At 43.8% G+C, this 14992-nt stretch overlaps 1 protein-coding gene across 3 annotated transcripts in view; it reads left to right on the top strand.

Annotated features, from left to right (window-relative positions):
* The window catches only part of sash1a (SAM and SH3 domain containing 1a), a 64208-nt gene that overhangs the window by 34496 nt on the left and 14720 nt on the right, over window positions 1-14992 (top strand). For 2 of the 3 annotated variants that reach the window (XM_030046894.1, XM_030046896.1), the window contains exons 8-15: window positions 131-229; window positions 6007-6142; window positions 6607-7037; window positions 9801-9875; window positions 10111-10254; window positions 12494-12626; window positions 13497-13666; window positions 14660-14869. In XM_030046894.1, the coding sequence (XP_029902754.1) occupies window positions 131-229; window positions 6007-6142; window positions 6607-7037; window positions 9801-9875; window positions 10111-10254; window positions 12494-12626; window positions 13497-13666; window positions 14660-14869 (1398 nt within the window). The remainder of the gene's footprint in view (window positions 1-130; window positions 230-6006; window positions 6143-6606; window positions 7038-9800; window positions 9876-10110; window positions 10255-12493; window positions 12627-13496; window positions 13667-14659; window positions 14870-14992) is intronic. The other variant, XM_030046895.1, reaches the window with a different exon arrangement.

Raw genomic sequence — 14992 nt, forward strand, 5'->3', positions numbered from 1 at the left:
AAGGTCCTATGTCTACCTCGTTGGTGTTTGTCCATTGTCTCTTTATGTGTGGAGAGATCGAGCATGCTGGGTGAGAGTGGGCGGCCGCGCCCCGTTCCCCTGCCTCTCTAAACTCTTCTTCTCCATGTAGCTGAAGGAGTATGAGCGCAGCCGACAGTCCAGCAGTACTGACACTGCAGAGTGGACTGAAGGATCCTCACCCAATCTAAACCAGTCCTCAAACTGCAACGTAAGTACACCCCACCCAAACCTGACCCCTCACCCCTTTGCCTCTCCTTACCCTCTCACCTCGACCGTCCTCACCTTCCGCTGACCTCAGTTAGACTAATTCAGGAGATTTTGAAGAAGAACAAACAGTTTTGTTTTGATGCTTGTGTACAGTATGGGTGTTGCATATCTCTGTGGAGATGTTATTTGTTTGAGTTTACCCAAAACCTTGAATCATTGTAATCTCACCTAGGTTTCTGTGGCTTAATGTCTAGACATTAAGCTCAATCCACCTGTACTATATATACTATAACACATGTCACAGAGTAAACCACCTTCACCCAATTCTATCCCCCCGCTCTCTCTTTTTCCCTCTTTCTCCGCACTTCCTTACCTCTCCCTCCTTTCCTCTCCCCCTCTCTCTCTGGCAAGCCCACCCACGAACATACATTCTCTCCACCATGTGTGTTCCTAATCCTATGGGTGTCACCTCTCTGAATGTTGGCTTGTGGTTCCAGCTGCTGCCCAGGCCTAGGCACTCTTCCCTGGATAGACTAAGTGGCACAGAGGCGTCATCTTTGGTTCCTCTGGAGCAAGGCGCATACATTGGCATTCACAGTTAGGGCATGTGCAGTGTGTTGTCAGCCCCAGATTTCAGTCATCAACTTAGTCCTGCCATCTGCATCTCAAACAAGGTTTGTCCTATTAAGAGGTCATAATTGGCTGCTGCGGTGACAAGGAAATTGTCTTATGGAAATTTTTACGTAGGTCTGTTTCCATGAATCAGTCGTAATTGTAACCTGTGGAATGCCAAGTGTAGTGTCAGGCGAGCTCCATCCCACCCTGACGCTCCACCCTGAGGTGCTGTGATAAGCCTCAGTCAGTAGTGATTTGGTCCAATGAGCTTGCATGGTCACCTGAAATGGGTTGAGTGTTTTGAGATTGCTTCATGTTGTGGAGAGGATCTTGTGATTGGATGTTACAAGCTGCTGAACTGGAGCTTCAGCAGTCAGGTGTGATGTTGTTTGAAGGATTCTATGTGTATGTGTGTGTGTGTGCACGTGTGCATGTGATGTTTGGGGCTTATAGTGGTCACTTGCTTTTCACTTGTGTTGCATATAGCATGCAATGCACTGACTGACTCTTACACGGGAATAGTCCTAAGATCACAATAACACAATGATAATAAAACATAATAACATATTTTTATGTGTGCATATTGAAAATAATGCAGTTCACATATATATTATTATGAAATGCACCACTAATTCCCATCTCCTTTTCTGCTGAGCAGCTTCAAGCACTGACAATCTCTCACACTTAACCTTTCCCACTGTGTGCTATTTAATGCATGCCGCATTTCTTATGTTGCAATTAAAATAAGAGGAGGCTTGACCCTACAGCCATAAGACTGATTTGCTTCCAAACTGACTTGTCTGTCAAGTGGATGAATGTGCTTTCATATGCTGCCAGTGGCGCTTAACGTTCCTGCCTCCAAAGTTGTCCTTGAGACTTTTCATCTTGAGTAATTTATGATTTCCATTCACAAAGTCTAATAACTCAGGTGTATATGTTTTATTTTTAATGTAACTCAAACAGTCTGTCAACAGGGCCTCATGCAAATTAGTTTTTTTTTTTCTTTTTACATCATCAAGGGATGTGGTTCAGCTTTTCCTCCAGGGTATGACTGATGATTTCCTTCTATATAAAAAAAAAGTGGCTTTTCGTGCTACTTTTTTGTGCTTTCTGACTATTTGATGTTGGTTTGCGAGTGGCTTGCAAGTTTGCTGATCAGCTAATTTGTCTGTTAACCCCTGCCATATGTCTCTGTCACCAGCAGTCTACTTCCTGTGTGAAAAGGATTGATTGATGGAGGTTTGGATACACAGGGAGAGGATGGAGGGATGACTGAAAGGCATATTGTTCAAAGAAACAGAACAGCTTGGCTTCAGGGGCTGCGAACAAATGTGCAAGCTTGAGGCAGACAGGAAATGAGCAAAGGAGAAATGGGAGAAGATAAAGACTTCGAACTCGCCCCTTGGCCATAAACGTTTTTGTGCAAGGGTATTTATTCTCCAAGGCTGACTTCCAGCATGGGCCATTTCAGAAATATCTCTGCTCCGCTATGGTCTGTGTTAGTGTCATGTACTGCCCCTTCTCCCATTTAATAAATGGAATTAGGTCATCTCCAACTTTATATAGTTAACGGTCACACTTGTGTGTGGGTGCCTGTGTTTATTCATCTATATATTGCCTTCATCAAGAGAGACTGTATTCTATATGTTAATGTGAGTGTGCACACTAGCACTACAATATGCATCCAGTCTGGGGTTGTACTGTCTTTGAACACTTTGTGTCTTGTTAGCCTCTTTTCTACGGCTGTCTCTTTTGCAGTCTGTCTTCCCCAGGCGATCAGAGCCCGCATTCCAGGGCTGACCATTAGCAATGTTGGGGCCAAGGCAGGGTCAGAGGGGCTCAAACGCTGGGATTGTTCTCCAGGCACAACACGCCTTTTCTCTGCGAGCTCTGCAGCACGGGACCTCCAAACATTCCCTCATTCCTCAGGGCTGAATTCACTTGCAGGCTGTGTGAGCACGTCTGTATCCGCCAGCATGTGCACAGGGGGCCCCATATCATTTTGGATTGTTGGTGGGCAAGAGTGTGCGTAGCGCATTATGGATATGCCCGAGCCACTCCTGCTAACCTGTGGGATGCTATCACAGGGAGTAGTGCTTTGCCATCCTAACTGCCTGAGGCGGTGAGTAGCAAGTCACACTGGTGCGCTTAATGGTCTGAATGAGCGTTTCTGTCTGTTTTTTTTGGGGTAAAAGATGGGTGGAAAGCTTCCTCTGTGCACAGCGTGGGTGTCCGTTTAGGTTAACAGCCTTTCCCTGGTTGTGGGAGTGATCCCTGAAGTGAGTTGTGGGGTGAGATGGTAATGGTAGCGGTGGCATTGTTGCTTTGACATTGTCGGCGGTGGCAGCCTTTCAGCCCTGCTTGATTTATGGTCTCACATCTTTCCTTTGCATCCTCTCTCTCTCTCTCTCTCTCTCTCTCTCGCTCTCGCTCTCCCCCTCCCCTCCTCTATCCCTCTCTCTCTCTCTCTGTGTTTGTCTCTGTTTCTGTCTTTCTGCACATTTGCATGGATGGTGTTTTTCAGGGCTGGGTTAGAACCTATATATCATTGTCACCTCTTTCCAAGCTCTCATTGCCTTTCTCCTCCTGTCATGCAGGGGGCAGAACAAGCAACAACAAGAGACAGAAGTGTTATTCCTCTCCTTCCTCTTTTATCCGCTCAGCTTTTTCATTGTATTGCAGATATGGTTGTGCAGGGATAACTGTATGGCGTTTCTAATGCAGTTTTGCTGCCATTAGTCATCCCACATGTTAGAGTCACACATTCAGACACGGTGACTTCATAAGAGACGTTCTGCTTCTTTATGCATCTCGATAATAGCTGTTAAGAGGAACCAAGATCCAAGACTGGACTCGAGTCCAACCTTCAGTGGGCTGGCTCATTTCATAGTCTGCCTCCTGTCTCTTTTATCAATCCTCCCCGGCGCAGACCTGTTATTATAGTGCATTCTCTGCAGCCATTACATTCTAGTGTTGTCCGGAGTCAATGGAAAGTGGAAGAAGGCGTCACTGCAGCCAGATTTGTGCGGTTCAGTTGAGGGATTCTCGAGGGGGATTGGGCGGAGGGACAGTGCAGTTATGGGTTTTGGGAGCCTAGTTCTGCGGTTTCATAAGCTGAGGGGCTGTCAGAGGCCAAATGAGCGGGTACACCCCGACTCTGGTCTGCTTGGGCTCGATGACAGAGGAATTGAGTGTTGAGCACGTACCCCTGAAAGTGGTGGGGAGAACAGGAAGGACAGGGTTGAAAAATTCAGATTCAGAAAACTTTTTTGTCCATCACATACGGAGATAAAATTGTCTTTGATAAGGGCTCATAAAACACAGAAAACATACACACATATAGACTTGTAAAATCGCACAACACAAATTCAGTTCAAAGGTGGATAAGAACATGTGAGCAAAACTGCTTAGTGTAGTGTGTGCGGTTGTCTCATTGCCTTAAAAACTTAAAACTTACGTTGCAGTGGGTATGAAATAATTTTTGTGAGTTTTCTTTTTGGCCGATGGGGCTTTCATGGCAGGAAGGAGTGGTGAAGAGGACGTGAAGTGTGATCTGTATGATGAAGGTTGCCTTCCCTTTTACTTCTTGGCTGCACCGTTCTGAAAGTTGCATCAGAAACTTTCAGAACTATATCCTGGATATCCTGTAAGCATCCAGGATACTGGATACTGAATACTTTGAGAAGAATGGCCTTACAGGATACTGCAGCGATTTATGGGTAGATTTGTGCTCATGCAGGACAAAGATCAGTGTTGGACGAGGTTTTACAACACACGTACACACACACACACACACATTCTCAGGAGTGACATGAAAGGTCATGATGTTTCATAGGTGACGCGGTGCCCTCAATTCCTTGTGGACAGTGTCAGACCTATTTGCTCCAACCAAGCCACAGTTGTTAACCTCAGGCCTACTGTGTGTCAGCAGCCTCTGAGCCAGACTTGTGGTCTAACCCCAACATGCAGCAAGAAAGCAGTTTCCGTCTTGTTAGGGCAGAGCTGCATTTTATCAGGAGAGAGTTGAACCCTGCAGACCTGCTCTTTCTAGTTTGGTGCGTATGTGTGTGTGTGTGTGTGTGTGTGCGTGCATGTGTGTGTCTGCACATGCATGTGTGTGTGTGTGTGCTTGCATATATGTCTGCATGTGTGCCTCTTTGCAAGCGATGCAATCAACCTTGACCGTGGTGCTGGCAGTGTGTGACTGGAGCCAGCAATGTTGCCATGGAAACCAGTGGGAAATAGAAACAAGTTAAGTTGTTTGAGCTCCATGATAATGACTGTGGTTTCTGGCAGACTAGCTCTCTGCCAAAGCTCAGCTCATCATCATCATCATCATCATCATCATCTTCGTCGTCACATGATGGCTATACAGAGACTGCAGAGACGTTTTCTTTGTGCGCGCGTGTGTGTGTGCATGTGTGTGCTTGTGTTGGGAGTCAGAGGTGGACACGTGTGAGTGATGTGATGTGAATGAAGCTGTTAGTGACTTCATCATTTCTTCTCTTTTCCACTTTGCCGTACCACAGCAGGTTTTTAATGCAGTGGCTGTGGATGGAAAGAAAATACTAGAAGACTGACATAACATATAAGCAGTGTCCCTCTATTAACTCTCGAGTCAGCGGCGTGTGAAGGGAATATGATGCCTAGTGACTTAACTGGAACAAACCACTCATCATAATATTGATTCAGTGTTTGAACTAGTTCATTGATTCATCAAGGCATTTTACTCTGTTTACAATGAATATTTATTTCTGACAGTGTTCCCACAATGCAGTGTGCCGCCATCCTTCCAATCCTCCATGTTCTCACCTCACTAACTTATGACTCTCCAGCCTAAACAATCCCATCCATTGCATTATAACCATCTTTCATTCCCAACACCCCAGTGTCATCAAGTGCTCACATTGCATTTGTCAAAGTTTGTGTTTATTTTTATTTATCTCTCCTCCAATTTGAAAGAAACCCCAGGCATTTGACTGTGCCAATAAGTTTGTATGCTGAACTGGATTACTTTATTCATTATTTCTTATTTTTTATTTATTTTGCCTATGTGTTGCAGTATCTTATATAATTTTGTGTATGGGGGGAGGTGGGGTTCTACATATCACTGTCTTCATTTTTTTTTTTTTATCATCCCTCCCTCTCTCTCTCTTCCTCTAGTCTCGTGAACAGTCAGACGATGAGCAGTCTGAGGACTCAGTGAAGTTCAAGCGGCTCCACAAGCTGGTCAACTCCACTCGCCGCGTCAGGAAGAAACTCATCAAAGTGGAGGAGGGCAAGAAACATGGCTCTGAAGGTTGGCAGCTCATTCACATATCTTGTCTGATTTACTTAATTTATTTGATCATACTTACAGATAAAGTATAGTATAGTTGAAATCTCTTGGCATTCCCTCTAATTAATAAGCTGGAGGTACATGAGTTGTATTTATTTTTCAACATTTAAATTAAATTCATACTGTTATACCTGTGTGCTATCAAAGGTCATCACAGTTTCTAAGTTTGTTTTGAGCACTCTATGGAGCAGCATGTACTGAAAGCAAACAAAAGATATTTTTTGGTGGCAATTTTACAGGCTTGTCTGTCATGAATAATGCCTGATCTTTGCACTTTTATATCTTTTATAACTAGTTATAACTAGTTAGCTATAACTTTTACAGTTTGTAAAACTATGACTATCATGTGACTGCACATAATCTGTTAATGTTTATATAACTGAGAGTACCTGAATATCTGACTCTCCTTTTTGTTTGGCATGCAGATTCTCTGAGTCTGGAGGCATCCCCCACCTGTGAGGACAACACAGCCCTGTACACAGGGGTCCTGAAGAAGCCTCCCCTCCCCCAGGACGCCTCCCTGTCCTCCCTGCCCTCCCTCACACAGGATCAGCTGTCGCTGGATGGGGACACAGACAGTCTGACCACCTCCCCTTCCTCCAGCAGCCTGGATACCTGGTCCGGACATAAGCTGGTCAAGACCTTCAGTAAGTCCTCCAGTACCCACGGCCTCATTCGCCCCCCCAGGAGAACCCCAGTTGGCTCCGGAGGCCTGGGAAGCTCCATTGCCGGAGTGGGAGGCAGTGGCTCCTCCTTCTCAGAGCTGGATAGCTGTGGATTGGACGACGACGGGAAGCTGTCACGCTCCACGACTGACGGCGAGATGCGGAAGGCCATAAGCTCCATCTCTCACGGGGTAAGTAACAATGAGAGCCTCTACGCCTTCTATGGCCTCACCAAACCTCGCCCCAAACCCCACTCCCAGTCCCGCCTCCTGGTCTCCCTGGATGACGGCCCTCATCAGGGCAGCCCCAAACATCAACCTGCCAACCGGCACCATGGCAATTGGACACACCGGAAACCTGACCCCAACTATGCTTACTCCACCAAGCACCTACTGTACCAGCGCTCACGCAACGCTAAGACACCTGCCTCCCCCCTGTCTGTCACACCCTCCTCTCCTGCCCGCTGCGATGTAGCCAAATCAAAGGGCTTTGGAGGTGGGGGAGGGAGCTGGGTATTTCCTTCTCGCAGGCTACGGGGTCGGACTGCAGTCAGTGAGCTGAACATCACCTATGTGGTGGAACGGAGCCTGTACGGTCACCTCAACTGGGCCCAGCTGGTCCGCCCAGTGACTCTCAGCCGCGCTGAGCGTCGCTGTCTATTGGAGGAGGACCGCGAGGCAGACAGGAAGTGGGCGGCCAGTGTGGACCGCTGTACCAAGCGTGTGCTCTTACGCATCCAGCAGAAGTCTGTGAGTTCAGACCGTGAGATTAAAACTGACCGCCGCGTGTGAGCAGGAGGACTCGGTGTACATCAAAGTTGCAGAATAGCTCACAGGCAATCTGATGGGGAAAGTCTTGCTACCTTTAGTTGTATTCATTCCAGAGGGACAAGAAAGATCAGATGTCCACAACATGTCCATTTAAATGTTGTCTGTGCTAATAGAAGGAAAGGAAAGAAAAACTCTACGCTAATGCAGCTATGATCACTGATTTAAAAACTAGCTGTAGTGTGAGTGTAAGTGTAGTGCAAGTGTATCTCTCACAGGCCCAACTACATGATCTTGGAGGATTGTCATCTTTTATAACCTTTAAGTGAGTGCCTTTGGCATTGAACCTTTAATTTTACTTGGATATGAAATAGTGATGGAATGTGCTGTGTCCCAGTTGGGAGGTTAAGATGAAGCAGAGGTTTTATAAGTGGCTTTTATAAATGTCAGCCTCCTAAAACACATGCGCACTTGCACATATACAGTGATGCCTGTGGGCTGAGAGATGTAGTACAAGTTCGTCACAGGCTCGTCATCCTCAGAACTCTGTAGCACATTGCCTCTGAGGCATATCAACAAATGGCCTCATTAAGTCAAATTTTAAACTGAATTTTCTTCTCATTGTGATTAATGTCATAGTTAATATTGTAATGCTGACTCTATAGATACACACACAGAGGCAGGGATAGGCAGGAAAAAATGGATGAAAGTACACCAGCTTGGTGTATTGTCTTAACTTGCTCATGAATGAAAAATGCCAACAGTTAATAGCTTTGAAATGTTAACCAGCATAAAGAGAGGCTGGTTGCATTGCTAGCAAGTTAGAGTACCTTAATGGCCTGTGTGCATCTATAAGAGTACTAGAACATAAGTTGCTACATAAAAGTTGTTATATAGCAGAGCTATCCTGCAGCTTTGAGGATACCTGAATCCTATCATGCACTGGTGAAATCACTGGAGGTTGTACTCATTCAACGATATTTTGAATCCACCCTTTCTGTTGTTGCTTTTCTTGTTCTTTTTGGCCCGTGCCTCTATGGTTGCAGATTTTGCAGTTTTTTTCTATCCATGTAATTTTCTTTGGAAGACATTTTTTTCTGGGTGCATGTCCATTCCATTGAACACCGCCATCATCCTCAGAGTTCTTTTGGACGTCTCTTCAAAACATGTTTCTTCTCCAAACTCCGCTTTCCTGGGAAGTTGTGATGTGGACTGCAGCTGTGGACATCTAATATTATAAATTCTCGTGATGTGTATTGGCTTGCAACATGAAACGTATCAAGTGCAGGATTTGGTCCAGGGTATCTGGAAGCTCGGTTTAGCAGATTAGGAGAGATGCCCTTTGAAGTTAAGTGCAAATGCCATCAAGTGTCCCATTGAGAATGTTTGTTGGCAGATGTGCATGTGCGTGTCTATGTGTACATGTCTGTGTGTAACCCAGTAATGCAGCTCAGGGAAGCTGCTGGAGATCAAGGCCAGTTCAGTTACCAGATCCTTGATCTCTTTCTCCCATCATGCTATAGTTCTCCCTCAAGACTGCTCTTATCTTGGTGTGTTGTGGTGACAACAATCTCCACATCATAACATAACATGGACACCATATATTCTCTAAAAATTAAATCTTGTAGGCTTTAAACATGTATAGACCTATATCATGAGTGTGACTCTGTGTTAAGCCTAATTAGTCATATCTCATAATTAGCCACAAGGGGAGTCATTGGGGTGGGGTGTATTGAATATATGTTCAGCCATAAAACTATAATTTTACATTTCAGCTTGGCCACATCAAGTGACTTCATTTAATATTCTCCGATTCTCCAGAGATCCAAGTTATTAAGCACATGAGCCAATTTTTGGATAACACCATACTCCCCATGGTTGATATAACAGCTCGTTTGACTAGGACCATGCAGTAACTCACAAATTTACAAAGGCCCTCATATAGTAGATCGTGTTACATCATGTCTGTTGGCTGTCCACAGTCCCATATGACATCATGCCCCCACATATGTCCATATACATACCCATATACCCATGTACATTAATCAAAGTGCTACTAGTGTTGTGCCAAGCATGAATCACTGTGATTTGACTCTCACTGGGTGTGGATGGCGTGTTGATGTAATATGAATTGGTGCATTTGCCTCTCGAGTGTGACTTTTTGATTGTCTTCTGACTCCCCTACAGAGGACGTGCAGTTTCGGAGGCTTTGACCTGTCCAACCGTTCGCTCCATGTGGTCAATGCAGGCTCAGATGCCAATGTAAGTGCTGGCAGCTTATAAAATTGGAAAGCAGCTGTTTGGGGCACAGGCTAAACTGTGCAGTCACACTAAATGACCTTTTAACCCTGTTTTCTCCTTTCTTTTTGTGATTTCGCTTCCCTCCCTCCCCATATCTCTGTCTTTGGTATCTCCTACGTGGTACCTTTTTGGGTACCTTCCACCTCCATCCCTTTGTCCTCCCTCTCTCTTTCTTCTATGTTTCTTCCCCTGTCAGAGTAAAGAACAGGAGGCTATATATAGAGAGGTGGTCAAGTCCCCCACTACATCACGGATCTCGCTGGGCAAGAAGGTCAAGTCAGTCAAGGAGACGATGAGGAAACGCATGTCAAAGAAGTACAGCAGCTCCCTGTCTGAGCAGGTTAGGCATTAAAACCCACACAAAAACACACGTGCATACAATTTTTAATTGCTTTGTCTGGGTATTTTTCACATACGATTAAGTATTAATGAGTCTCAACATGTTTTAAAGATGAAATCCACTTTTTTTTTTTAATATACTATTTTGTTTTGTATGAAAGGGTATTGTTAAACTGTAGAACAGGCACATTTGCCCATCCAATAAATATCCAGTATCCTAAGTATCAGTTGGGTTGTTTGGTTGCAGCTGCACTGTCACCCTCCTTGGCGACACTGCCAATAACGTCTGTTCAAAACAGAGCCATTACACTATAAATCATATTAACCAACTGCAGGTGCTCCAGTTGCAGGCACACACAGATAACAGATAGATTAGCTAATGACACACACAAAATAATTTTTGGACACCCTGAGTGAAATGCACAAAGTGAGTTAGTGTGAACCTGCTGTCACATCAACATGCTATTTATCTTGAATTTCAACACTTCAGTAAATAATATATTTATGGTTCCCGCTCAGTTGATGACATTTTTACACTGTTCATCACCATGGAGTGACAACATGCGGAAACATATGGATTTCAGCATTAAGGGCGCAGGAAGTGTCAAAAAATTATTAAAACCCCAACTGCATTAAAAATGCAGTAACACACACACATACTCACAGATGCAAACACTGTGCTTATAATCCTTACAACAGTGAGCCAAGCACAGCTGTAAAGAAATAAAAGCTCCTGCACTGCAAAAACGCAAAAACTTACCAAGATTATTTGTCTTATTTCAAGTCAAAAATGTCTTATTTCTAGTCAAAATATCTCATTACACTTAAAATAAGACATGATCACCTCAGAAGTAACTTGTTTTTAGACTATTGTCTCTTGTTTCAAGTGAAAATTCACTTGAAACAAGTGAAAATTTGCTTGTTTCATTGGCAAAATTTGCCAGTGGAAAAAGTGAAAATTCACTTGAAATAAGTGAAAATTAGCTAGAAACAAGAAACAAATTTTGCCAATGAAACAAGCAAATTTTCACTTGTTTCAAGCAAATTTTCACTTGAAACAAGAGACAGTTGTCTAAAAACAAGTTCCTTCTGAGGTGATCATGTCTTATTTTAAGTGTAATGAGATATTTTGACTAGTAATAAGACATTTTTGACTTGAAATAAGACAAATAATCTTGGTAAGATTTTGGGTTTTTGCAGTGTGGAGTTCTGCAAACATTTACAGGATGTTTCTCACCGTAAGCCACATATTCTGTCGACAGGCTATGAGGGGGTGGGTGTATTTGTGTTAGTTACAGAGTAAACATGGAGCACAGAAACACACAGGCACACACACACACACACATTTGTATATTTCTCCTAGCTGTCCTGTCCCTGGGCTCAGTGTGTTGGGTGGAGTGTGTGTTGCATGCTGAGATCATGGAGTGATGCAAGTCTCCCCTAGGCTTGCACTTAGGAAATGGAGACTTTGGTTTAAGTGTGAGTGTGCATAATGTCAGTCCCGTCTGCACTGGCCTGATTTTTTTTTTTTTCTGGGCACCCAGTGGCTTCAGCAGTGGCCTGTCCAACCATAAGGTTTAATGTTGCCCTGCAGACTGCGTCATCAAAACAGTGAAACAGCTGTCCATTGTGGTGGTCTGAGCTCTGCGACCCAGATATCCCAGCATGAGTCATGTACTCATTAGTTGGAAAAGAGCAAGCAAACTGCCATGTCATGATGTTTAAACACCGGTTATTTCAGAGGCCACAATGCCACCTAGTGGATGGACAAAATGTAAGTAAAATGTATTAAAATGCCAAGCCACGAGGAGATTTTCCATCATAAAAGGTGCAAGGACAAAATTCAAGCAAAATGACTGCTTGACCCTTGCCATGTATTTTGTTAAAGCTCTGAATGGAAAACTCAGAGAGCCATAGTGGAAAAATGTGCACCTTCTCCATGTTCTGTCCTATTTTGTTGAATAACTGGAATAGTCACGTTAATTAAATATCTTGAGTCAACATCTGTTTCTCCCTTTCTCTCCTTCTTTCTCCCCATCTTGTTATCCTTTCCATCTTCTCCATCTAAACCACTTCCTCCCTCCTTTCTGTCATCCTTCCCCTTATTTTTTCTTCCGCACTCTCTCACCTATTTCTCCTTGCCTCTTTAATTCCTCCATCTTTAACCCCTGTGTCCTTCCCTCTGTCTGCTTTCATTACTCATTTGCTTTGGCATCTCCGCCTCCTTTCCTATCTTGCAGTCCAGTCCGGATGGGGCCCCCAGCTCCCCCCAGTCCCCTCAGCCAGACACCGACTCCCTGGAGAAGCCCAAGCTCAAAGCCGGAGGCTCAGTGGAAAGTCTGCGCAGCTCGCTCAGTGGACAGAGCTCCATGAGTAAGAGAAGAGTGTCATTCCCACTATGAGATATGCACTTGTTTGGAAAAAGTGATCCCTGCTTCTAGGAAATAATTTTTAACACCAAATTTAAGTGTTGGCATTTCTTACATTATTGTAGTTAACATAGCATATAGTAAGCACACAGTAGCATGTACAAGCTCAGATTTCACTCAGCCTTCTGTGAACAGTGCACATAATGAAAGACCACTAGATGGCACTCCTATCTTTTTTTAGCTGGCTGCCCATGTACAGTTAATTTTAGCTCCACAGAGATGACTTGGCTTTTGGCATGACATGAAAGCGGAATGGGATCATTGCAGAGTGATGGTCACGGAGAGCAATTCTCTTTTCTGATTACTCTCACTCCCACCGGGCTGCCTCACGTGTTGTGATCTCCGAGCTCGTCTCATGCCATTCGGAGCTCTGAGTACTTCAGCTCTTCTATAGCAACCCGTCTTTATGAATGATCTGCACTTCATAATATGAAGAGAAGAATTGGCCTACTTGACTTGTGGCGGCTGTGATTCATAGAGCAGTTGGGCGCCATACAGTTCACACACACACACAGAGGCAGATTGACAGACATCATAACGATTAGATTAGAGGAAGTCTCGCCTCGCTGGTTCACACATTGACATGATTTCATCAGACTCTCATCAGACATGGAGCAAAAATATCCATACCACTCTGCAGTAACCATGAGGAGATATTATGAACTAAGCTGTTTAACTGGGTTTAACTGTAAGCGTAATATGCATAGATTTAAATTGATGTATAGAAGAAAGCTTTACTTTATCAGTGCTTATCACCTCCTATGGCTCTCTTTTGTTCTAAATAATACAAGTGTTCGTGTCTGTATGTGTCCAGGTGGTCAGACAGTGAGCACCACAGACTCGTCTGCCAGTAACAGAGAAAGCGTGAAGTCAGAGGACGGCGACGATGAGGAACCGCCCTATCGGGGCCCCTTCTGTGGCCGCGCCCGAGTCCACACCGACTTCACCCCGAGTCCCTACGACACAGACTCCCTCAAACTGAAGGTAAAACACGCTCATCGACACAAACGTGATTCCACACAGCTGCTTGTGCTTGTGATTATGTGCGCACCACATCTGGCCTTGATAACTCCTGAAATCTCATCCATCCACAGTTTATACACATTCCAGCATCACACTGATTCGATTATGTTTTATCAGCAGTGGGAAGTAACCAAGTAAATTTATTCAAGTACTGCATTTGAGTACATTTTTCAGGTACTGGCACTTTATTTTAGTGTTTCTATATTGTAAGACTTGATACTTTTACTGCAGTGCATTTCAAAAGGAATCATTGCACTTTATACTACAAATTGATGGCTGTTGATGGCTGTTTTTTTTTTTGTTTGTTTTTTTTTTGTTTTTTTTAGAATAAGCTCTTCACATGCAAACCAATATAATGCACTGTCAGAATTGAAACTAGCTAACTAATATGTGGAATGGAACAGAGACCCACAACTTTTTGTTTGCATCAATAATTTAACACTCTGAAAGCAATCACTCTGCACAATGACTACTTTCACTTTTTACTTGCATCAATAATTTAACACTGGAAGCTATAATTTTTCATAATGAGTACCTTTACCTTTCATACTTAAGCATGTTTTGATACTAATGCTTAAATGCTTTTACTTCAGTAACATTTGAATCCAAGACTTTAATGTTTAGTAAATATTAATTTAGTATTTCTTAATTTAATAAGTATTTTTGTCCTTATGGTTTACCTTTTTCCACCACTGCACTAAAAGAAAAAATGTATTTGTTTGTTTGTTTATTTTTGGTGTTTAAACTTAATTCACCTAAGGAATGCTTTTACAAATTAGAAATTTGAGTCTTTCGCTGGTTGCTGAACTGTTCCATTAGACAAATTAGGGTTTGGTGCCTTGCTCAAAGGCACTATAGCTGATTAGGGAGTGGAGCATGTTGTTCTTCACCTGCGCAAATTATTCTGGGTATTTGAGGCTGTGCTGTATGAAGTTATTCTCTGTGATCTTGCAGCGCGGGGATGTGATCGACATCATCAGTAAGCCACCCATGGGAACATGGATGGGCCTGCTCAACAACAAAGTGGGCACCTTCAAGTTCATCTATGTGGACGTGCTGAGTGAAGAAGAGGAGAAGCCCAAGAGGCCAGTGAGGAGGAGGAGGAAGGGCCGACCACCCAAACCCACGTCAGTGGAGGAGCTGCTGGAACGCATCAACCTCAAGGTAGGTGAAGACAAGATAATGCTGTGGGTTAATTAGCATTTGCAAATATTTTTGAATAATTTGATGTTGCCCCATATGGAGTGCCAAAGTGGTTGGATTGACCAAATTTTTCCTTTTGTTAAA

This window comes from Myripristis murdjan, chromosome 24, assembly GCF_902150065.1.
Source record: "Myripristis murdjan chromosome 24, fMyrMur1.1, whole genome shotgun sequence".
NCBI classification, from domain to species: domain Eukaryota; kingdom Metazoa; phylum Chordata; class Actinopteri; order Holocentriformes; family Holocentridae; genus Myripristis; species Myripristis murdjan.